The sequence below is a fragment of the Anopheles bellator genome, chromosome 1 (genome assembly GCF_943735745.2).
Source record: "Anopheles bellator chromosome 1, idAnoBellAS_SP24_06.2, whole genome shotgun sequence".
Taxonomy (NCBI): domain Eukaryota; kingdom Metazoa; phylum Arthropoda; class Insecta; order Diptera; family Culicidae; genus Anopheles; species Anopheles bellator.
Genome location: NC_071285.1, coordinates 30,683,156 through 30,707,092, shown reverse-complemented (window position 1 = coordinate 30,707,092; position 23,937 = coordinate 30,683,156). Strand labels below are relative to the sequence as shown.

Here is a 23,937-nt window from a genome sequence, read left to right as displayed (position 1 = left end):
TTACGCATTGTTTATTTTATGTTCGCTCGCACGGGCGAAAAGTACAGTGCTTGTCGAAAATGCACTCTGTGTGTAGAAAAAGTAAGGAAATGCAGTTGTTTTGCAGACATTTGAGAAGACAAAAACTTTTGTGGATCCTAGTAGGAATGTTTACTATTTTTACGTTTTTATAAATATGCCTCAGAGCAGAAACTTAGCTTGGATACTCAACAGCATACTGGTCGGTTGTGTACTAGGTGAAACTACCATCAATTGTTTGTTGTGCACTAAAAGGATGAGTTAACTGCTATCTTCGATCATTCTTCACGGCAGTGCTTTTACCCTGATTGTTCCGTCCTGAACGGGGGGAATTTTTTTGAGATGGTTTCATGATACTGGGAGCTGGCGGTGTTGCTGCAGCAGCTGCTGCAGCGGCCACGGCGTAACGAGTCGTAGCCGAGTGCGGTTTGGATTGTGACACGCCGCCTTGATGCAGCGGATTACTGTTTGCCATCGATTTAGGAACTCCGATTGATTTTCCGGTACCGTTATTGTTGGTTCCTCCATTGTTCGGGCCAGCGCCGGAACCGTTGTTGAGAATGGGCGGTGGTATCGAGGGGCTTAGATTGGGGTTCGGTTCGCTCATGTTTACCATCTCATTGAAATTGTAGCAGAAATCACCTAGACGAACTATTTCTCCGTTCTTTCCCGAGTACAGCGTGAGGCATTGGCGCCAAATAGCGGAGTAACCTTTCGTCAGTCGCACGATATCCCCCGGCGATAGTTGCTTTCCGGGCTCATCCCAAATCGAAACGTTGATTGCTGCACTCTGGTCAGCCACCTTAAATGTTCGCACCTCTCGATTTTCCTTCGTTAGCGTAACGGGTCCAATGTCGAGGATAATGAAGATTACGTTGATATTTTTGAGACCCGGATAAATATCCTTAATTGCCATTAGATCCATTGGATTCGGGTTCGGTGGATGGTTTGGCATTGGCCTGGAAAGAAGAGTGGGGCGATCAGGTTGATGTTGATCAGGGCTCCGCAAGTGCGATGTGCGCTACTCACCCGTACATGTTCCCGGCCATTATATTGTCAGCTTGCGTTGAAGTGAATATTCCTTTTTAAGTTGCATTAAAATCACCGATTTGCATGATAGAGAATTGTGAAGTAAATGCCTCAGTTTTCGAAGACGACTGTCAGAGCCTTTTGACATTTGACTGTTGAACAGTGAAAAGAGAAGGCAGAAAAAAAACAAAAAAAAAACGGGCGAAAAACGAACAACGAAACGACGAGCGTCCGTGACTGTCATTTTGTGCTGCACAACACACGGTCGCGGATTGTGAGGTAAGTTACCTTTGCAAGAATTTTCTTTGTTTTGCGAACATTTTCGTTACCTCGCCAAGCAGAATTAGTAATTTATTCCAATGCACTTGTGGCTCGTTCAGAGAAAACAGTTTTAAGCGAATTCGGAAATATGGATATCGATGAGGAAGAGTTTGAAGCACCGACCTCTAGCAGCAGTCGTGGTGAGCGGAAGCGTTTCGAGGTCAAGAAGTGGAACGCGGTAGCCCTTTGGGCTTGGGACATCGTCGTGGACAATTGCGCCATTTGCCGAAATCACATTATGGATCTGTGCATCGAGTGCCAAGCCAACCAGGCATCGGCTACCAGCGAGGAATGTACGGTCGCCTGGGGAGTCTGTAATCATGCGTTCCATTTCCACTGCATCTCTCGCTGGCTCAAGACCCGACAGGTATGCCCGCTTGACAACAGGGAATGGGAGTTCCAAAAGTACGGCCACTAGAAACGGATACACGCCGCAAGTACTGTGCAGTAGAACGGCCAATACATTTGTTCGCTTTTTTCTGATTCAACACATCCGGACACCGTAACAACATGAACGTGATGCTATCTGAGACAAAAATAAACATGTTGTGATATCGTCAAGAAAATCAAGCCACGCAAAGGCAGTAATAAATTGAAGTGTTTCGAGAACTCTGACAAGTACTTTAAAGCTATCCAAACGTAATTGTATTTATTTGAATGTATTTCATCACAGTCTCTTTGAGGTTAAACGTTGTTTGTCATGCGTCTGATACGCGTTGTCCCGGCCTTATCGGCTGCTTCCGGATCCGTCCAATGGTTATTGCCTAACGTGTTCGACCAATGTGGCCAAGTTTTGATAATGTCGTACAGCGCTTGGCCGGGACTCTCGAAAGGGGCTAGTTGACGGTGGCCATACAAGCTGTAATTGGAAGCAATATAATTGTTATCCAACCCCATTTGTATTAGTTGCTTGGCAGCACTCAGCTGAGCGATTGGTGGCTTCAATTTAATAAACGTTCCCACGAAGGCTATGCAGATGCTGTCCACATTGTAACCTGCCGATGGGCATAAAGAGCGTTAACAATTTCGTGATCCATAAATGACCATATTACCTACTACCTTTAGTGTGTGCTCCTTGCTTCGTCCATCCTCTTCCTTCGTATGCGTTCCCGTCACCGCCAACAAGAAATTGATACGCAATATCAGAAAAATTTCTTGATTCGGGGCTTATGTGGAACTCCTGAATTAGCTTCACGTGGTACATACAGTTGGCCTATCGAAGAAAGACGTTTACGAGAATCATGAAAGTGCATAAGACGTTAAAAGGGCACTGCAACAATCGTCACTATAGATAAACCGCAGTATAAAATAACGAAAGAAAAAAAACTTTCCATTTTTTCTCGCCAGTCTTGCATTTTGTATTTTAGCTTCACGCGTTTGAAACAACTAACCTAATTATGCTGAACGTATGGATTTGTTTGCGTGTTCTTGTGTTTTGTCGACGAACTGATGAAGTTTCCGCAATGCCAATAGCAGTAATTTCCCGGTTGGTGCAGTTGGTTCCAGTTGCTCGGAAGCATATATTTTGTACTTCGCCCCCAAGTGTCGTTTTTCGACACCAAATTGTAGTATTTTCTGCAACAGTTCCATTTGCTTCTCCGAGGGCGTGTCGACGTAGTTATAGTCTCCAATAAACGCGATTCCTATGCTCTTTGAATTATATCCTGAAATGAGAAATAAGTTTAGTGGTCGACTGATACGCGGACATGAAGAATTGGTCACTACCCTGCGTATGTGCACCGATTTTCTTCCATCCACGCCCTTCATAAATGTTGCCATCGCCTCCAATAAGAAAGTTATATATTATGTCATCGTAGTTCTTGCCGTCCATATGAAAAAGCTGCAAGTAACGCACTCGTAGGCGACACGCTGGCTGTAAAGATCGGGATAGCAGTATAACTAACTAATTTGACCTCAGTTTTCGTATTCGGTGACTGATACGCGCAACAGGAAGCGTGTTAGGCTTTACTCTGTGCACCAAAGTTTTCGGATGTGTTTTAAATTGAGTCAGACAATCTTTGCGTCACATAGTCACTATTTGGTACACTTTCCAAAATTTGCATTACAGGCTAAAGCTTAATTAAACAACATTATTTTATCATATATTGTGGGCTACACTAATGCTTTGCGCTTTCATTCTAGCACAAGATGTTTCATCATCCTCAAAGTTCAAGATGTTTCAAAGGGAGGCACAAAGTTCAATCCTATTGCTCCTAAAACTTATTGTTACCAGCTTGGTAACGCATGACCCTAACAATATGATGTACTGCGTTCAGTCTTTTGGCGATCGTTCGGTGGTGGAAAATGATTTCAAGTTGGATTGTTTGTTTTCCAACGACTGGCCCTGTAAATAGCGGTAGGTTTCTCTTCGCTAAAGTGGGGCAAGAGTTTCAGTTTTTCCATTAAAAATTTGCCTGGACTTAGAGTTGCTTTCAACTGACTGGCACCATACAGTTTGTAGTCCACTGCAATTTTGCCCTCCTCGGTTCCGTTTTGAATCAATTTAGACAACTGATTCATCTGCGCATCCGTAGGATGGTCGATAGTTTCATAATTTCCAATAAAAGCAATTCCTTCACTGATTGTGTTGTAGTCTGTGAATCCAATAGAAAAGGTGGTTCACCGTTTGATCTTTGTCCATAAACGTTTCCACAAGAAAACATACCTTTTAAGTGGGCACCAACTTTATTCCATCCACGACCTTCATATACTTTTCCGTCACCTCCAATCAGAAAATTGTATCCGATATCGCTGAACTTATTCGAATCCATATGCAATGTTTGAATATACTTAACATTTGCAATGCATGCTAGCTGTTAGGAGTTAGAATTTTTTAGAAAGGGATGTAGTAGAATAGCGACTCATAGAAGTAGAATTCATGGTAGAGTTGAAAATGAAGTGTTGAGCATTGAGTTGGTGTTGTTATATTGATGTTTTCAGAGCAACGCTAGGCAATGTGATTTAATGTTTGTAAAATGTTGCTAATGTAAAATGTAATAATGTTGCTGGTCTTTACATTTTATTTACAGATAATGATTTTGAAGCGTAAGTTGATCTATTGCTCTTCTTTATTTTTCTTTGGTTTGTCTAAACTGAAGTGTGGCATTGATTGTATCTTTTCTAGCAACCATTTTCCTGTGCTTAGCTTAGCTTTAAGTTGGGTTGCGCCAAACAATTTATAATCTTTCGTAATTTTACCATCATTGGTTCCGTGTAGAAGCAGGCTGGATAACTGTTCCATTTGTGCAATCGTCGGCTGGTCAACGTTTTCATAATCGCCTATGAAAGCAACTCCTTCACTGATCGTATTGTAGCCTGTTAAATTGATAGAAAGCCAGAGGAAGGCTCTATTTTGTGGTTTCATTCGACTGCCAGCTTCTAGTTCCATCTAGCAGGAACATACCTTTAGTGTGTTTGCCCTTCTTGTTCCATCCTCGACCTTCATATACAACTCCATCGCCACCAATGAGAAAATTGTATCCAATGTCGTTAAATATGTTCATGTGTAGTTTCTGAATGTTTCTAACCATATCGATACATGTGTTCTGAAGAAGGGAAAGGTATTAATCTAGTTATACAAAGGATTCTGGCTGCGTGCTGTTGAATATAGCAAACACATAAAATGTTCAATGTGCATTCAATGTTGTGTTATGGAAAGAGGTATAGTTGTGATGAAAATTGTGCAATTGTGATTCTACCAGTAAATGTGGTGTAAATGTGTAAATGTGTCAGTATGTTAAATGTGTTTCAATCCGAAGAAATATATTACACAAAAAATTCACACGTATTCACAGTTTTTCATCTGGGTCATGAAGCAATGCTTCGTGATGATTTTGAACGCACGACCGATGTTACGATTGATTGGCTTTTCACACGCTGAAACATAAAATGATTGTTAACATATTTGATATTCCTTTGACAGATATCACATATATTTGACAACAGACCGGACAACTGAGGCGATTGTGTAATTTTTCGGCTAGATGGGTATTAAACATAAATGTAGTACGGAGCACAGATCCATCCATCTCTAGCACAGAGATGCTAGATAAGTGCGTTGTTGGATGTTTTAAATGTTTTCCATTCATTACTGTTGTAAAATGGGGGCATAATTTTAACAAAGCCCGTGAGAAAAATAATTGTTGGTTTTGTTGCATACATTATTTGATGCATGGCAAATGTTGATTGGTGCACAGGTCAATGAAACAATGCCAATACCACAAGCACATCAACAGCATATGAAATTTCCCGCTATTGACATTCGAAGTATGTAATGTCCGTTTAGCTAATTACAAGCTTAACAAAGTTTACTGAATGATCACAGATCATTTGCAAACTTTGAACATTTTTATCATTACCTGTGTAGTACATCCTTCAGTGGCGGTGTGTGCAATAATGACGTTGTTGACCGGAAGCTTCAGATCGGTTAATACTTCCCGCGGTGGTTGAGCAAGCCACTCGGTACGGGTTACCAGCCGCAATGGCTTCGGATCGGGGAAAATATCACCTTCTGCGAAGGAAAGGGGCCGAGTTGAGGTTAAGGCAACACTTCAAAGAGAGAATCTTGTGGGTCGTGTGCTTCATCTTGTTCAGAACTTCCTGTACCTATGTCCTTTTCCGGAGGGACATTGACACGGTCATCATCTCCATCGCCAATCGGAGGGCTAAAAATAGTTTTACCTGACGCAGTGAGGATGCAAATAACCGCCACACCGGCGCTCAGGAAGCAGATCAGTGTTATTATCAGTATTGAGCTCAGCAGAGGCTTATCTTTAATTAATGCCTTAAGACTAGACTGCCAGGATTTAGCCTGAGAAGATAACGTTGCCGGAGGTTCTAATAGAACAAACAAACACACAGAAACTATTAGTAATGTCTACATTTCCGGGTGTTCCGAGCGAGCAGTACCTTTTTTACTGGAGCTAGTTTCCACCGCGTCCTTCTCGTGTTCTTGGTAACCAGCATTGGCAGAACCATTTAATCGATCCTGATAGATATTTTTGATCACAACCTGTCCCTTGATGTAGGTTTTATTGCCGAACGTGATATCCGAAGAGTTTTGTAGCGCTATAGACCCAATGGTAGGCGGTGGTTGAAGCCCAGGATTGATGGTTTCTGTGCCCAACATTAGCCTCCCATTTTGAATCATACGCGTTTCTCCGGGAGCTAGCTCATTTGGTATCCTTTCAATGGCTCGTGTAATTGTTTCATCATCACACTCCGTATCACTGCTGCTGTCGAAGGCGCTCGAATTATCGTCTCTGTTGTCTGTTTGTTTGATGGATGTCGTAGAGATATTGGAAAGACTTCCCCTGGTACTGTCCGTGGTACTGGTTACTGCGCTAGTGTCTTGAACATTACTTTGCAACGTTATTCCATCGCCCGCGGATATTTGTTGAGTCGCAGTACTATCAATGGTAACCGTGGGTTGGTTCCCGAAATCGGGATGTTTTGCCTTCGCCATCCCGCGGTTGCGTAATGATGAGTAATTAATTAGGATGATTATTTTGGGGTCTATTCTGTCGCCTCACTATCAAATGAAGTCTTCGGAAACATATTCACGTTGCTATAACCAACCGTTGACGTTGCCTAATAGATGGTAAAGATAATAACATTTATTATAAATACATCGTTACCGACAGTTGGCTGGGGTTTTAAAAAAAATCCGTTGTTCATAAACAGCCGAACTATTATTTTATTGCCTCAAATTGACTGTCTTTCATTGCTTGAAATTCTTTGCAATTTACTGCGTATATAGGAATTGCATAATAAAAAAATCCCTTACATCGGAATACAACTTTCACAAAATACTCACAATAGCGTTTCAAGTGCTTCTTCATCGTTCAGTACATATAAATTATTTACAGCGAGGCCAACTGAACATGACGAGTGCTGATAAGAGCGAATGCTGCTGTGTTCTACTTCAGAACTCCTCGCTGCTGATATCAATTGTACATATCATGTGAAAAAATGAACTTGTTCCTTCGTCAAAGTTTAATTGTGTTCAAAATAAATCAACAATCAGTGTCTGCAATAATTTGTTCTCCGATGTATAGAGAGTGCGATCGTACCTTTCTTCAGCGCCAAGCGACGATCCATGTAACACATATAATCACAAACTACAAACAATAGAAGACCACTGTTATTTTGCACACAAGCCTTTGTTTCCAAATCTCACCACTAGATGCAGTAGTGTAGTAATCATGCACTTTCGAACTGAAAAGTTTTCGCCTGTCGGTTGATCTTCTCGAGTACGCAAATATTTTCTTTAATTTTGATATATTTCACAACTTCTGAACGCTGCGCTGCGAGAATGTGAATACATGCATCGCATCACAGCCGGCCGTGGGACGCAAACAGTGAACCTGGTTCAACACACTAGCGTTCGAAGCGAGTTAACCGATCGCGGTAACGATATGGTGAAGGTTGTTTGCCTACTTTGCTTGTATCAGTAGGTGACGAACAAAAAACGTGGATCACAATTTGCTGGACTTTTTGGTATTTGTGAGCCGTCAACACTGATCCACCTCCCAACAGTCGTCACTCTCGCGGCCTCTCGACAAAGCAAATAGTGAAGTTTCTTTATGAGCTAAAGCTGCCTCTTCCGGATCGCAAAAGGCTCATTGCAACGCACAAGGCAAACACTGTTCGAATGCACAAAGAGTGCAGAAATTCTGCATCAAACACACACCACTTTTACAGGAACTCGTTTTTCACATCGGTTCCGAACAACGGATTCAAAATTCTTCGCAAGTTCATCCTCCTAGGATCCCACGCCTAGGTATGTTTAATAAATTTGCATTTAACATTTTTTTCTTCCTCTCTTTGATTCGTGATGAGCATAGTACGAAGAAAAAACAGCACCAGCACCGAGTAGCCTTCGAAAACAAACCAACAAAGACGAATTCGAACTGCTTTGGAGGAAAAGATCACCCCGTAACCGATTACGACGGCAACGACGGAAACTGCGATCCGTTTGCTTCTACGATCTGAAAGTTACTATCATCGCCGGGGCTCGGTTCGAGCCAAACCAACACTATCAGTTCCGTGAAACCCACAACCACAAGTAAGCAGTGCGGATCGCATTGGACGTGGTCGCTGGACAACGCAAACATACTTGTTTTTCACCGTTCATTTGCAAAAGGGGTGTTGGAATGTTACGCGAAACATCTTCCCGCGTGCCCTTTGCGTGAAACGGCATTGATCTGTGGCTAGAAAGCGGCTGTGATTTGCCCGGTACATTTTCTACTTCCTTTGCTTGAGTGGATGAAACCCTGTAGAAATGTCCTTTTTAATGCCGCTTATGTCCAGTCGTTCTTCTTTGCGTTTCCGTTATTGAAGTTTCCATGCACTTTTCATGTGCAATATTAATTAATTTCAAATTCATTACATCTACACAAACTAATCAATTCGATGACACGAATCAAAAGAATGCTTCAAGGGTTCAGTTTAAATGTTTAAAATACGTCCAGTCTGTCCAGTAAGTCAACACGAGGGGCCCAACTTTTGAAACGTTGGAAAGGACATCTACGAAGGGACATCTTTTAAAATCGTAAATATTGCCGATGCATTGACGACCGTGAGCGGTGAATCTCCTGGACGCTTGTTCGCCAGCTAGTTCTCGGAAACGGTTTAAGATCTGTCGCTTATCGCTTTGTCATGTAGGCCATAGCAGGTTACAGATAATTACGACATCTGCACCATTACGAGTGGTTTGCTCCTTTGTGGTGTGTGCGGAGCGAACACTTTCGTTTTGTTTGACCATCATCTGGAAGGAAGGCGAGAACCTCCTTTGCGGAACGCTAGTGTATCTGCAATTATCGAAGCTGTCCGCCTTGTTTGAAATTCACAATTAATTTCAATCAGCGCTCTTTTCACTGATAACGAAGGAAAATGCAACTGATAACCGGATACGAACACCGCGATGTTCGCTACATACACTGCCCAACGTTCGAATGGGCTGAACTAATGAATGGGTGGCCACTGTTTGGCCGAGCCTCGTGCTGAGATAACATCGGCTCGCACAGTTCATATTTCGTAGCAAACCGGTTATCGGTTGAGTTACCAACCAATAACCAAGATATGATTGGGAACTCTTCCTGTTTTCGTATTTACATATGATACACGCGATAGTTACGGTACGGTTTAGCTGCAAACCCTCTGAACAGAGGGAGCATGTCAATTTACTAGTAAACTCAGCTATCGACGATATCGCTGTTCATATGTTTTGCTACACGTGCTGTTTCTCGGAATAGATACGGGTAATATTTCATATATTATATATATCGCTTAACAAACATCATGACTTTTTGTGGGGCATCAAATCGCACCGATAAGTGAATGAAACTACTGTTGACGCAACTCCTTGAACATCAAACGAACGCAGGGCGAGCCGTCGTAAAGTGAGACCGTGTTCGCTGGACGTGCATCTGTTCAACCGATAAGAATTTTGCTCCTTTTGGCACGAGCAGCCACTCCGGAACAAATAAGAGCTGTGGTTCAATTCGACAGATCTAGACATTTGCGTAGTTTACTTTCGATCGTTGTACATCTTTGCACGATTCTTTTGCACGAGACTAACTGTATTGACTTATTGATAGCGTTTTGATGAAACAAGCCATGGCCGGCTGCACAAAAACTATGATCCTATACGGCGTTAAAAGTAGCCATTGCTGATAGATTGTCACTTTTAACTACTGATTGCGATTTAATAAGATAAATTTGGCTTACCTAGTTTTGGCTTAGTAGTTAGATTGGCTTGGCTTGACTACGATGCCGCTAATATGTTGATACTATTTCCGTCACATTAGCCGTCTGTCGAATTGTTGCACTTTCCGTTTCGGTCGTGATGTTACTACTTACCTCGACCGTACCATTGCTGGTAAAGGAAACCTCTGGTTTACCATACTCTAGGTCCCAAACCTTTGGCAAACCGATCTCTAGGCCGCAGTGTTCATATCCTGGGGTTCCACAAGGATTCCATCGTGGAAGTTTGATTATTTTTTCGTACAGTTTAATGCCTGGACTGCGAGTGAACCGTGTCTGTAAGCGTGAGACCAATGGATATTTATACAGTTTTTTTTTCTCTATATAAACCAAAGGCAATGCTATGTCCCGACCTGACTATGAGCAACTAGCCGAAAGTCTTGTGTCAATAGACCGTGCGTTTCTCCATATGTAAGAAGATGTTCTAGAGCTGAAAACTGATCTTCGTTTGGCTCGTAGCGGCCATAATCGCCCATGAAGCAAATCGCCAGAGTACGCATGGAGTACGCATTCGCCCTATTCCAGCCACGTCCAACGTAGACATTGCCGTCTCCACCAAGCTGCGTTGTACACATTGACGGTTATTACGATACTCTTCTACACAATCTGCTGCGGGTTTCAGAACAACGTACGTAAAAATTACTTTGTATGTCTTGAAGGTTCTTTTCGGCGATAGCGGCATCTTGGAGGGTTCTCATCTGGATGGAGCAAGTGTGCACATTCATGCACTGCCGCGAGTGCACTCCGATGTGTGTGATCAAAACGTAGGGAATCGGGGGAACCAGTTCGTACTTCCCCTGCACTCCTTGCTGTGCTCCCCAGTTGTTGCGGTCAATGAGCATGTGTCCATTGCCCAGATTTGGGACTAGTCGGATAAAAGTTTGAAACCTTCGTTCGGTGCAATTAAGTGGGCTTGCTACTTACTAGTGTGCGAGACATAATTGTTACCAAAAATGGTTCCTTGATCATTGGGCTCTTCGCGGACAGGAAGCGACTTGTAGAGAAAGTAGCACGAAATGACCAAAGCTGCTGCGACAAATAGCAGGATGACACTGTAAACGATATACCGCTCGTACTTTACGCTGTTTGTGTTGTTCGGCAGCAAAAGATTGCTTTGATTGTTCTGTCCATCTGTAATGCGAAAATTTACAGATGGTAAATTATTTACAGAGAATGCCCATCAATCTTTTAAACATATAGCGTTACAATAAAACATTGATTCCACACAAAATTCATGGCACGTGATATTTGATGGATTTTCAACATTGCATCCGATTTATTACATTCGATATTATGACTACACTGATTTTATACAGTCATTTACAATAATGTACAACAAAATTCCGATTGCTGAATCTGCTACCATTTGATTACGCTTTCCGAAGCCCAATCTAGACTAGACTAGAACGCCATTTGTGGTTGAAATTCATTCCTCTTCAGTTGTTTTTCGGGTGCCGACCATGTGAATTGTGATTCCGTTCCGTTTATTAAGGAGCCTTTCTTCGTCCCAAACAGCGGGATATCCCAGTTCAGCTCCACAGTGAGAATATCCTTGAGTGCCACACGGATCCCAGCGAGACAGGCGTACAATTTTGGCGTACAGTAAACTTCCCGGGCTCGTTGTGTTCTTTGTCTGCAATGTGAAAACGCAGTTTTTCCTTGGCTGATATAGTACACCTACTGTAGAGCACATATACTGACCTGCTGGCGTCCCACGAGTTTGTAGTCTGTAGCGAGGGAATTCTGTACGACACCGTAAGTGAGCAAGTGTTGCAGGGCAGAAATCTGAGAATCATTGACGTCGTAGCGATTGTAGTCTCCCATAAAGCAAACCGATAGTGTACGATTGTGGTACGAGTTAGCTATCCTCCAACCGCGTCCAACGTAAACGTTTCCATCGCCCCCGATCTGCAGAATGGCGAAGTGTGCATATTTTAGAAAATAAGCCTCACGGATGACTTTTGGTTCGGTTCGTCAGGTGGCAACGTTTTCGATTTTGTCGTAAAGCAAGATCGTATCGAAGCGTGTGTAATCGGGATTTGCGGATTGCTTACATAGAAGTTGCTCGGCAGGTCTGGTAGATGTCTTTCGCCGATGGCCGCATCCTGCAGGATTCGTAACTTGTTTGAGCACTGGTACACGTCTGTGCACGCCTTCGAACTAACGCCAATGTGAGTTACGATAACATACGAAATGGGTCGTTTAAGTTGAACGGATGCGGAAACATCATCCTGGGAACCCCAGTTTCGGCGGTCGATGATCATGTGACTGTTTCCAAGGGTCGGTACTGCGGAAGGGTCAATCTAGCAAAGTTACTGGAAAGCGTGTCCACCAACCACTTGGTTCATCCCTTTGGTGGCTAGCCCTTTGGATCATATACTTACTGGTTCGCGAATCATAGTTACGATCGAAGTTAATGTCTTGCGATGGCGTCAGGTCATTAGCCGTGCGCGTCTGATTGATAATGACATAAATTGCCGACGAGAATCCAATGATGGCAAAAAAAATCAGGGCCCCGTAGATGAAGTAACGTTCCTGGCGCAGAGTGGATGGTACCGTCGAAGGTAAGCTCCGGTTCTGGTTGTTGCGGCCAGCTGCACATTTGCATTTGAACCAGGCGTGTGAAAGAGGTAATAAAATTCAGTATCGTCACCACCACATTTTTTCATTGAAGCATTTTTAAGTAAATGACGTAGCTCGCAGATAATGCTTGAAGTGTAAGGATTGGTCTGGTGTGGAGCGAATGTTTTCTCTAAATAACTTCGTCCTCATGTTCAATGACTTCAGTGACATAAGGAGTGGCACAGCTAGTCCATTCCACTTGGAAAGTGCAGAGGTTGTCAGAGGAAACACGACTACCCGGAAAGCCAAGCCCTTATCGTCGGAAAGAAGGAATACTTTTCCATAATGATTCACACACATCTTGAATTGCTAGCGAAACTGCATGAAGAAGACTGGATGTTCCGTTGCAGTAGAGGCCAGCGGTCGGTTGAGCATTGCACCGATGTCGTATAGTTTCCACCGTAGATCGTCGAAGATGACGCTATGCCAATCGAGCTGGACTCGTTCGTTTCCGAAGAGACTGCACGAGACGATGGAACACCAGCGGATGACGTCACGGGCGCCGACGGAAAGGATGACGATGGCGCGGAATGTGTTGCGGGTGTGCCAGTCTGGGAGACAGGCACTAGTGACGACGATGATTTCGAGGTTCTACGATGGTAATATTTACGCTTTCGCTGGAACAGATTGGCGGCTGTCGAGACAGGGCTTGACTGGTTTCGTTCTTTGTTGTGAATTTTAAGTAACAGTTTCATGATTTACAGCTTTGCATTTTGCTATTGGCGCACACTCTGCAGTAACAACGGACACACAAAACTACCACTGTGTAACCGGCGAATGACCTTCAGCACTATTATTGGCCGAAAATAGCACCGGTTTCTCGCGTATTAGAAATGCAAACCGGGCGCATCGGTTGTATACTTTTGGAGCACTTATTGGGGCGTGTTACGCCGTCTTCTTGCAGCATGCCGAGCTGACTGAACGACGCGTCCGAACGGATAAGCCGTCCAGTGGATCAGCAGCGCAAAAATGGTCCCGAGCGGAGCGTCCATGCACGAGGCCACGATGAATTTAAATTCAATTAGCGATCGAGCTCGTTGAGGACGTCGTGGACAGTGGGTCCATGACTTGAACCATCGCGGATAAGCACCCCGACCGGGCCGGAACGCCGGGCATGAGTCCCATAAATTTTAACTCAACCAAGAAGCCGCTTCTAATCCGTTTCCAAGCGGGGTGTATGGCACGCGAAACACAATATCGTACACCAACAACCCGGGCACGCTGGCGTCAAGAGATCAACGACGGTGCAATGCACGGAATTTCCAGACACAAACTGACGAATTGTTTGACTGTGGAGCGATGGACCTGTTTCGCAGTCCATCCGACAGGCGGTGTGTTGGTATTGTGGCTCGCGATGCGATGACTACTGTGATTGATACTACTCGCGTGAGTGTTGGTTTACTTTCTGGCTCATCGGGTTTTCCCTCCTTTCAATCGAGAAGATCAACAATTCAAACTTCCAACAAATGCAAAAATGTAAGGGCATTCAAGAGGAGAAGCCTCTTCTTGAAAAGTTCAAAAGTAGTTGACAGCAAACATTTATCAACCATTGTTTGGCTAACTCGCAAATTACATTCATCTATCGCGGAAAGTATAAAACAGAAAAATCTGTTTGACTAATGAAAGTTTTGTAACATGATATGGTGGACCGTGTTTTTTAACTCAATAAGTTTGAGTTATTAAACCGTTGGTTTGTTCGTTTTTGACGAGAGCCAAGTTTCGCTGACAAAGTATGCAACCAGTTCGTGAATATTAACGAGTGTCACGTACTACCTCGAGATCTGACTGACTTTCGTTCGAGTGTTGGTCGGAGTGATGCATGCGTTAACCTCAATTTCCCCTTTCTTGTGCATCAACCAAGTTCCGTAGTTTTACGGATTCATTTATTTTAACTTACTTGCAATTCTACTGGCTTCCACGGTTGCATCCATATACTGGTAGATGGTAACGGCACCTTGGTACTGGTAGTGTGTCATGGGACCAATTACTACGTCGCTAGAGTTCGATAAGTTGATCACGCTCGTAGCTGCCGGTTGTACGCCACCGGAAGTTCCACCGCTGCTTGGCGCCATATTATTCTGAGGGCTCACCGGTACGCCCGGATTGTTTGCGCTTTGCTCGTACCTTGCCCCAAGTGTCTGCGGACCAGCAGGCATGGAATTGTGCTGCTGGAAGTTGTTGTACCGCGGATGTATGCGCGTTAGAGCAGCCGCCACCGATTCCGGCATTGGTGAGGTCGTTGACGTATCACTGTTCTCCATATTACTACCTACTGCCTACTTTTCCAACGAACAAAACGGCTTAACGTATGCTTATCACGACTCTGCAGGCACGCACCACAATAAACAGTACTAGCGATCACTATGAGATCTGGCTTGTTACTGAAGGTAGAACCCCCTGAAAGGAGTTACAGACAAGTTTCGTCTCGTTCGTATATGTGCGAAGATGTTGGCATCTGTGCGGAGCGTTTGTAGCAAGAGCCAAACGTGATCGTGAGTTATCGCATAACCACGTGGGATTTTTTACTAGCGCTGTGTAATTAATCTTGTTCGGATAACGAAATACACAAGAAAAAATCTATCGTACACTTTTTACGTGTGAGTGGAGTTTTACATTTAAGCTACAGATATTCTCTTGTTGTTTAGTTGTTGGGTTGTGATCAACGTATTGTATTGAATACTCTCGACGATACTGTTACTGTTTGTCTCATTATGCGCCATATTAGTTTACTCTGTCGTATTGCGGCAAATGAAAAGGATCTCTCTCAACTCAGCAGGTTCAATTGTTTTATAAAATATCTCATGCCTTTTTATTTCGCGCTACTTGTTAACAGTTAAAGGAAATACCATAAATAGTGTCTATTCTCAGTAGTGTTCTTGCTGTTCTTGCTTGCCGTTCATTTTTGACATTCTTGTTGTCACTGCATCTTTCATTGTGTTAAATTACGCACGCGAGTAGAAACAAAGTGTTGCTTTGTATTAAAACTGGACTGGCTCAGGTGTGATATACACTAACAAGCAACTAAATTTTGCAATCCCCATTTTGTATATTAAAGAACTAATGGGAAAACAGTTGATTGTTTTTTCACTTTTTTGTCATAAGTTTAATTTTTGCCGTATTTAATAAAAGATTTATGTTCACTAAATGCAGCATACGAAGCAGCAAGGAAACAGCATTTTTATATTTTTACACTATGCTACTAATAAAAGCAGTTGAACAATCGCATTCCTGCTCCTCCAGCCTTACCACTACGACCAGTGCCGGGCGTTAAGCACATATTTTTTATGTTTCCTTTAAAATTCAAAATTCGCAACGTTATGCTACGGAACCGTACAATAGCTCGAGATTGTTCGTCCATTTCTGTTCTAGCCTACTAGGCAACCCTGGTATTGTCGCATCGAAACGAACATAGCTGTCAAAAGGTTTGTTTATTTATTTAACATCTTCTTTCGTTGCTCAAGATGGAAACAGCGGAAAACCGCGTCGGTGCGAATCGCAAGCAGCAAAACAAACAGCAAGTTGGCAAAAATCTGAGTGTTTCATTTCAGAAGTTTAGTGCAGAGCGCCCCGAAGAGATTCTTAAAGCGCACGTAGACGAATGTCCTACAGCGTTGGCTCAATATGTGAACGACTTTGCGTTTCGCTCCGAAAAGTGTGCCTTGGAGAGGTTGGAAAACAGCCCAGAATTTTTACAGTGTGCCTCATGGAGCGTTTGTTTAGACTCTTTTGGGTTTCGTGAAACTTGCAATAACGAGCTACCGTTGGCACTCAAATCGATAGCATTTACTGAACCGTTTCCGAAACCCGAGCATGTTAACGGAGTAAACTTTCAGATGCTCTACCTCAACTTGGCATGCATGATGATGGGTCAGCCTATAAGGGGTATGAATGCGTCGACAAGAAAGGTGTTGAAAGACGTTTATGAGGTACGTTCGAGCTTAAATGATGTGCATGTGTTGGGCAAGTGTTTGTTTTATTTCTTCTGTATGACTTTTTCCTTGCAGCAAACGGTCCTCAAAATATCGCAAACGGATCACAACGAAGACATAACCTTACTGCACGAAAAATTGAAAACAATGGCTCCTCCACAGAAATCGAAACGAAAATTGCCGATAACGAAAGACTTGAAAACGTTTTTCGCTGATCCAAACATAAATCCCTTTAAAATTCCCATGGAGAAGATAGTGAAAAAGGATGGAACAATTTCGAAATGAGAAGCATTTGTCAGTATTTGATTGTTTGGTTGCTTCATTAACATTAAGAGAGAAGAAAAACATTAAAATATACCAAGTTTTCAATAAATTACAAACTCGTAACAGTGAAATCACGCTGTGGTTGTTTATTATTTTTAATCATTTGATCATGGTTATGACAAATCTTGGTATAGGTAGTTAACATTTCTTTTCGACATCAAACTCAGTTCTTTTACATCAAGATCTTAAGAATGGTTGTAGAACGTCGTTTTCCACATTTTTGTTAAATAGTGCTGGTCAGGAGTGGTAGCATACATCATCCAATTGATCGACATTGTTAGGTGGTTCGAAAACGCTTGCGGAATGTAATGGAAAATATTGTAAATATAGTATAGTATAATAGCAATATAAATAAAAGGTTTTATTGAATGACTTACGAGGAAGCTATATTCGTTTACTTATCTCTAAGCTTCCTTTTTTCCGTCGCTCACTTAGGAACAATATTGAAAAAACAAAATGTCTGCACGACATCGATTCTTTAGCTTTCATTCGTTCACTACTACCTCACATGATGATGTTAGTTGTATAGCGACACATTTTAGCAGAATTCTGTGTAAAGGATATATAAAAATAGTGACCAGTTTGCTTTGTGATGTAGTGTTTCTTTGTTGCGTTAAAAAATGCGCTTATCAGCAACCCATTCTTTTGTTAGCAAAACATCGTGAAATAATGTTATAAAATGCCTTACAGCCGAACTTCCCGTGGCGTTGCGCTCAACTGTATCGTATAAGTTGTATTTGTATAATTGTGCTTTTGCTATGAATCATCTTGTATTACTAAACGTTAGTTGTTTTCGAAATGTGTATGCTGATATAATCCTTTGCCTTACACTATCTTTTAAGTCACACACATTGTCCTACCTACATTTAAACACCGATAGTTTTTATAGGTTCCATGTATTCATGAATCGAACTTGGCTTGGGTCTGCCCCGATATGTAAGACTGAGCTCACTTAGTATGTAGTTGTAATCATGAATGAATAATTGTCACGTTGAATGTTGGTAGTAGGATTGTCTGGATCAAGGTTGTTGCAAGCGTACACAGTCATAGTGCAATTTAGCGGCTCTCCAGAGCAGACTGCTGATGCTGGCACGAGAGTTTGTTAACATTCTGTTGAACAGCTGCCATATCTGCCATTTTGATGCAGCGGAAGGATTCGGGATAGTTTGTTAAAATTTCTCATGTGATAAGCGAAGTTACAAAAATACTTGTGTATGTTAAGTTCTCTTTGGGTGCTATATAGAACTATGCATTTCCGTTCTCAACGATTTACTATATGACGTTCCTTTCGAATCCTTTTTAGACTTCTCTGTCATGTTCAATAACCAACAGTGCCAGCTCTACACTCCTTTGTATATTTTTTAAGCCTCTGAGTACTATTTTCCGTGCAAAATTGGCAACGGAACGATCCCCGCATACATGTGTCTACTCTGATAGCATTGTCTTCATCCTATGTCCAATCTTCCTAAGCCCTGTAGCTATGATATGTAGAAAATTCAAAATACTTGAACAACAGTTTACTTATCTCAATGGCAACATAAACCCATCCCACTGATGAAATTATCACAGCAACATTACAAAACCAAATGTAGGAATGAAGACTTGCTTGGAAAGATCGATTTTAGCAAAACGTATAAAATTCTTGTCCAAGAAGCTCGAAGGGGGTATCTTTTGTTTCGGAGAAATAGAAAATTCTACACGCAGGCTCGACAGGCGTTACTGGTGGGTACGCTGGATTGTTAGAAGCATTGTGGTTATGCTTACACTAGTGGAACAATTGAAGATAGGTATCATATGAGTGGATTGTCTTACAGTTCAGATACATCTGTTGGTATTTTTGTGTTAATCGCAAGTTTCATAATGCAACGCTTGATGTTAATGTTTTACAATGTTGCACTTACAGCAACACGCAGGCATATTACCAGCTCACATCGCGTCTGCGACTGGTTTCCTTCGCTTCATTCTATCTAGTGTTTGACTGGTTCAAATTCCACCTTTAGAAGACAATAAATGTAGTGGTACGATTATGCCAATGATATTCTATGTGAACGACATTGATGGATTAATAGTGCTTATCTTAACGTGCCTTGCTTAAAAACTTCATTCAATTAGATTCGTTATACATTTATTAAAAAGGAACGTACACACCGTCCAACGTGAGTCTGTAGGGTTTTGGTGTGTGCGTTACGCGTTTCATTAATACTTGTTAAATTCTCTCCTCTCGAAACTCTGTTACATGTTTTTAACAGTGAACTCTAATCTACAGTATTCCATTTGTGCCATGTTGTTTGGTTATTTTGGTTGCACAAAAGCTTACTTTAACAAAACTCACCACTAACACGGCTTTGCGGTATGGGAATAAAACAAGTTTCTCTACAAAAAAGTACCGCTCGTCCGTTGAAACTACGTTAAATATAAAGAGTACAAAAAATTGCTCTCACGGATCTTACGGATTGAATGGGCTTAAATTCAATGTACCATAGTACCATTTTGACAAAATACATAACGTTGCCTTGGGTAGGATCCAATTTCATGTGTCCTACACGTACAGCATAATTAGCTGCTCGTAGGTACCTCGGTGTGGATGTTACGGATACGCATCACGTGCTACATTAGTTGAGCAATGGTTACAAACCTACACAACGAACGTTACCCTACGAATCTAGTATCCATCTTAGGTAACGTTTTTAAAAGGAAAAACGTACATTAGAACGCCTTCGGACGCCCTGTGATTGTCAAGGGAGCCTTCTTACGGTCGGTAGTGAGGTAAGGGTTATCGTTCCTCTGGCAGGGTATATGGAAACAACAGTTTGTCATTGACATACAACAAACAGACGTGGCTACCTGTTAGCAAGGATCGCGTCCATGTATCTTATACTGTTAGGTTAGAAGAGTATGGGGAAATGGGAACAAGTTTGATATTAACTTCGTAACAATACTTGATTAACAATAGATATGTGAGATTTAAAATTGCACATTCTTCTACTTAAACATTTATATTGATCATTAGTGGTTTAACCGTATGCATTGCGTGAGACTAGTACAGATTCGCCGTTTCCTAACTCGTTGATTTTACCGCCGCGTACTTAATCATGATTTTATTATGCGTACTACACACTACTCGCTGGAATAAATTAGAATTAACTACGCAAACCTTGTTCAGAGTTTCATTTTCCCCTTACTTTAAATTGGTATTTTACTAAAGTCAGCAGTCAGTAGTACTATGGTCAGTAGTTAGTTAAGTCAGTAGTCAAATCAAATAATCCCAATGTTCATTTCGTTTTCATTCATGATGCATCCATTCTTTGTATGTACAGTGGGCAACAGATTGTGGTGAAACAGTTGCTGTAAACACGCGTATTTTGGAGTTATTGGTTGTATTTCTTCGAAACACAGTTGGAAAAAGAGCTGGGAAAGAAAAACTACGGAACCGATAGGTAGCGGTGACATTTGCCCTGTGTGTAACAATTGCCGCAATTGGTATAAGTTTACTCCATAATTACCCAACATAAGCTATGATCGCGGACTTACATGAACTATTTAATTTATAAGATTGTCGTTGAGTAAGCTATTGCAATAATACTACTGCAGTTGCCAACTTGCCTATTCGTTTTATGATTGTACTTAGCTTAAACTGAACAACATTATTGTTTTTCTCTAACTTTTTTGTTCAAGCCTGTATAGAGATCTCTAAAACTGTGCAAACAGATTCAAAATGATTATATTTTGCAAATCGCTTGTGTTGCTTGGCACACTCTTTGGTTTGTTCTTGGGGTATTTCATTATGGCTGATGTAGTTGTATTGAAGGTCGGTTATTTCCCGATTTCACTTTACACAATAGACATTAGTTCATTGTTTTGTTGGGTCGTTAATTTTCAAATTAACAGATTGTCGAGCTTCACTATTCAAGGATCATAAGTATTTGTTGTGACTCTACTGTACCAGTTTTACCAGTAATAGGTAATACTTTTAAGTCCAGCGAGGTCAAATTATTTCAACCCATAGGTATTCTAAGGAACATTGAGGATTATAGGGGATGAACACCTTACACACGGTACACTATTACTTCTATCCATTTTGAGCACTACCGGAACAACAGTTCGCTGTAGGTAAAAATTTCACCAAACAATGCCTTCTGTCTGTGTTTGCGTTTCTTATACGAGGACCACAGAGGCTTGGTTCGTTTGCATTTACGACAAACATTGTGTATTAGAGTTTAAAAATTGTTTTTACACCGTCAGGCAATTATTCCATAACAATCGCTTGACGGTGAGTTAAAGTGAAGGATCGATATTTCTATGTTCGAAAGATTCATGTTACTACTTACTTATCCGGCAACCTGATGGCCTGATGCATGTTACCTTACTTGAAGATCAACTTCCTAATCAGCTCTACTAGAATGATCCGCTCTGGCGTTTGATTCCGCATAAGAGTAGTTGCTTGAATTGGAGCAACATTATTTGAGAGAAGTTTTGGGCTGTCCCTCGGTGGCCTGAAAGCCATTTTTTAATGGGCGCCAGTGTGCGAGTGGCACACGATAACAACATCGTGCATTTGTCAAAAACTATTGCGATTTATTGGAACACACGCAGTGACAAGTTTTAGTAAAAGTGTATTGAGGGTGCTTCGAAAAAAATGGGAAATAAGCCGAAGACCATCGCAACAATGGACAAAGGTGCTCGCAGTAGGCTGCTCATGATTGTTAGCATGCAAGCAGAGGTATTGAGGCGACTACGTGAAACTAACGGTTACCACCGCTACCGAATAAGGTGGGTGATTTAGCTGATGACGCACCGACAGTAGGCAAAGTGGTTGGAGAAAGTAGAACCGATACGCGCGAGGTTGTAAAGTTGGAGACATGCGTTACGGACGAAGCTCTAGCAGAACCACCTGTGACTACTACTGGTGTGGTTCCGAGGCTGTTCGCCCGCCCAGTACCAGGAGAGACGGCCCGAGAATTACTGGGCGATGGACATTTGGTAGTGGTCGTGATGGGTAACGCCGTGGGACAACTGATTGTTGGCGTTCTTACGATCTGCGTGATGGACGAAAGAGTTGTTGAAGCATCGTTGACCGTGATGGCGGAGGTAAAGTTGGCAAAGGTGCCTGTACCGCCTGTGGCTAGCTTGCTGCTGTGAGGGACTGTGCTAGTGGTGGTCGTAGCAGTGTTGAGAGAAGTTGCCGATGCAGATAGGGCTCCCTGTGGTTTGGCAGTTGGTGCCTGTGGACTAGTGTTACTGCTGACCGTGAATCTATCTTTAGTCATAAGTGCGTACAACTGTCGCTGCAATTCAGAAAGGAATGGTCGGTTTTTGTGTTTTTTTTTCAATTTCGAGGAATGTGAGGTTGACCATATGCGAAAATTAAAACAACACATAAAACGATGAAGGAGGAATACACATGGAGATGTTTAGGTATGTAGAAAAGAATGAATAGCAGAAGAAAGATGAAATTGAAATAGGTATGATCAGATAATATTAGAGCGTTCAGATTAGAAGAAAGAAAAAAGAAAAACAGTAAAACTATCATGAGGAACTTGAAGTAAGAGCGTGGCTACGTTTGCATAGCATCTATCAACAGTCCATAACTTCAATGCACATACACACGAAACACTGAATGTTATACACGATGCGACGAATATGGATAGTCCGGGACTACATAAAAAAATAATGTTTTCTGAAGAAATAGTTTTGTAAGATAAGAGTACTTCCGACACATAAAAAAAAGAATACACCTGAAGGAATAGATCAACGGTTTTGGCGTTAGTTTCAGTAAATGTGTGTCTTTCAGATTACTGTATTTCATTCAGAAAAAGAAAAGATGTCACATTGATATCGAAACCGTAAGTCATGTAGAGTCCAGATTATTTAGAACTAGGGGCTTTGAGTTTATCTTTTAGCAGCAGTAGTTTTGGTTGAGAGTTAGTTGGTCTAAGGTTGAAACAAACTAGGGTCATACTGTGATTAGGTTACTAAGTTACTACGATTTTAATAGTGCTTACACAAGCAATTTGTATGCAAAAAGGTACGTTTTGGCGATCAACAGTTCAAATAATGATGCAACATGCAAATGAAGTATACAACACAAACTGCGAGTGGGAAAATAGGAATGATAAAAATATTAATGTCTATGAAAACTAGTGCAGACCATATGTAAGTAGCGTGATATTTATGGTAACGTTTGACACAAGTACATGGCGTTGATAATGATAATATGGAAACAGCCGAAGAGACTGGTTTTTCAATTATTGCACTTTAAAACGAATTACGCCAAACGGTGCACCACACCATGTGTCTATAAGAAATTTGGACATGATAGCAGAAACTGTTGTAATTGGTGGATTGATCACATTTCTTTAAGCAAACGATAGTATCAAAATTTACCACACCCGAGCGCCAATGGATAGCCTATGTTCGAATTTTTGTTTCCCAATTCACAGTTTGTATTCTGTTGGTAGGTAAGGTTTAAAAACCATAAAGTGCAAAATAATTTAATTGGATCCGTTACCAGCATAGCTAACCAATGTCGCACTAAGCTGTTCGTCAAGTAGAGGAGAAAAATTTTTGAAAATGTTTATGGCAATTCGAATCAATGATGTCATCAATCACTCCATTTTGCTTACTACACACGCAATAAAGATTTACAAGTAATCGTATCATAAATATGATGTACTTCAAACATCTACAGAGAACAAAAAGAAAGATTCGTTTCGATCCAACTGCTAGATAGTGTGATAACTAATGTTATTCACATTAAAGTTAACTAATATAAACAGCTTGTCAATAACGTTGGATAACTGGCAACATTACATCATTGTGTACGATACTATAAGATACTATGGCTAGTAAACTACGCCACTACAGGCTACCCCAGTAGGCAATGAGCTACTCATCAGAATAGAAAAGCGCTCTTACTACTGGCTAACAC

The 23,937-nt window shown here is 41.7% G+C and overlaps 7 protein-coding genes across 19 annotated transcripts in view; 2 read left to right on the top strand and 5 right to left on the bottom strand.

Annotated features, from left to right (window-relative positions):
* Positions 1-8: 8 nt before the first annotated feature.
* On the bottom strand, positions 9-1,186 carry LOC131206266 (SOSS complex subunit B homolog). Its single transcript, XM_058198754.1, has 2 exons — positions 1,048-1,186; positions 9-977 (listed from the first exon to the last, which is right to left on the bottom strand). The coding sequence occupies exons 1-2, from the start codon at positions 1,065-1,067 to the stop codon at positions 287-289; spliced, it is 711 nt and encodes a 236-aa protein (XP_058054737.1). The 5' UTR covers positions 1,068-1,186; the 3' UTR covers positions 9-286.
* A 67-nt stretch (positions 1,187-1,253) lies between these two features.
* Positions 1,254-1,977, top strand: LOC131211632 (RING-box protein 1A). The gene is made up of 2 exons (XM_058205195.1): positions 1,254-1,326; positions 1,428-1,977. Exon 2 carries the CDS (start codon positions 1,457-1,459, stop codon positions 1,784-1,786), a length of 330 nt encoding a protein of 109 aa, XP_058061178.1. The 5' UTR covers positions 1,254-1,326; positions 1,428-1,456; the 3' UTR covers positions 1,787-1,977.
* Positions 1,978-1,995: 18 nt separating this feature from the next.
* On the bottom strand, positions 1,996-10,221 carry LOC131211570 (peptidoglycan-recognition protein LC-like). 12 transcript variants are annotated; one of them, XM_058205097.1, is made up of 7 exons: positions 7,440-8,352; positions 7,184-7,304; positions 6,277-6,957; positions 5,974-6,204; positions 5,727-5,878; positions 2,428-2,581; positions 1,996-2,363 (listed from the first exon to the last, which is right to left on the bottom strand). In XM_058205097.1, the coding sequence occupies exons 3-7, from the start codon at positions 6,830-6,832 to the stop codon at positions 2,053-2,055; spliced, it is 1,404 nt and encodes a 467-aa protein (XP_058061080.1). In that variant the 5' UTR covers positions 6,833-6,957; positions 7,184-7,304; positions 7,440-8,352; the 3' UTR covers positions 1,996-2,052. The 12 variants fall into 12 exon arrangements, with proteins under 12 accessions (XP_058061080.1, XP_058061098.1, XP_058061089.1 ...); XM_058205115.1 differs by lacking the exon at positions 7,184-7,304 and having other exon boundaries at positions 7,440-7,487; positions 7,547-8,352; XM_058205106.1 differs by lacking the exon at positions 7,184-7,304 and having other exon boundaries at positions 7,440-7,611; positions 8,261-8,315.
* LOC131215422 (peptidoglycan-recognition protein LA-like) lies at positions 6,883-11,350 on the bottom strand. The gene is made up of 6 exons (XM_058209810.1): positions 11,341-11,350; positions 11,059-11,265; positions 10,767-10,999; positions 10,488-10,694; positions 10,231-10,410; positions 6,883-6,957 (listed from the first exon to the last, which is right to left on the bottom strand). The coding sequence occupies exons 1-6, from the start codon at positions 11,348-11,350 to the stop codon at positions 6,883-6,885; spliced, it is 912 nt and encodes a 303-aa protein (XP_058065793.1).
* Positions 11,351-11,423: 73 nt separating this feature from the next.
* Positions 11,424-15,006, bottom strand: LOC131209444 (peptidoglycan-recognition protein LA-like). Of its 2 annotated transcripts, none has more exons than XM_058202529.1 (5): positions 14,654-15,006; positions 12,519-12,728; positions 12,189-12,421; positions 11,836-12,042; positions 11,424-11,767 (listed from the first exon to the last, which is right to left on the bottom strand). In XM_058202529.1, exons 1-5 carry the CDS (start codon positions 14,982-14,984, stop codon positions 11,561-11,563), a joined length of 1,188 nt encoding a protein of 395 aa, XP_058058512.1. In that variant the 5' UTR covers positions 14,985-15,006; the 3' UTR covers positions 11,424-11,560. The 2 variants fall into 2 exon arrangements, with proteins under 2 accessions (XP_058058512.1, XP_058058503.1); XM_058202520.1 differs by lacking the exon at positions 14,654-15,006 and adding an exon at positions 13,055-13,964.
* Positions 15,007-16,217: 1,211 nt separating this feature from the next.
* Positions 16,218-17,287, top strand: LOC131215421 (uncharacterized). The gene is made up of 2 exons (XM_058209809.1): positions 16,218-16,682; positions 16,761-17,287. Exons 1-2 carry the CDS (start codon positions 16,218-16,220, stop codon positions 16,968-16,970), a joined length of 675 nt encoding a protein of 224 aa, XP_058065792.1. The 3' UTR covers positions 16,971-17,287.
* A 4,464-nt stretch (positions 17,288-21,751) lies between these two features.
* Positions 21,752-23,937, bottom strand: part of LOC131215420 (SCY1-like protein 2) — a 45,633-nt gene continuing 43,447 nt past the window's right edge. The window contains exon 19 of the mRNA XM_058209808.1: positions 21,752-22,294. Within this exon, the coding sequence (XP_058065791.1) occupies positions 21,752-22,294 (543 nt within the window). The remainder of the gene's footprint in view (positions 22,295-23,937) is intronic.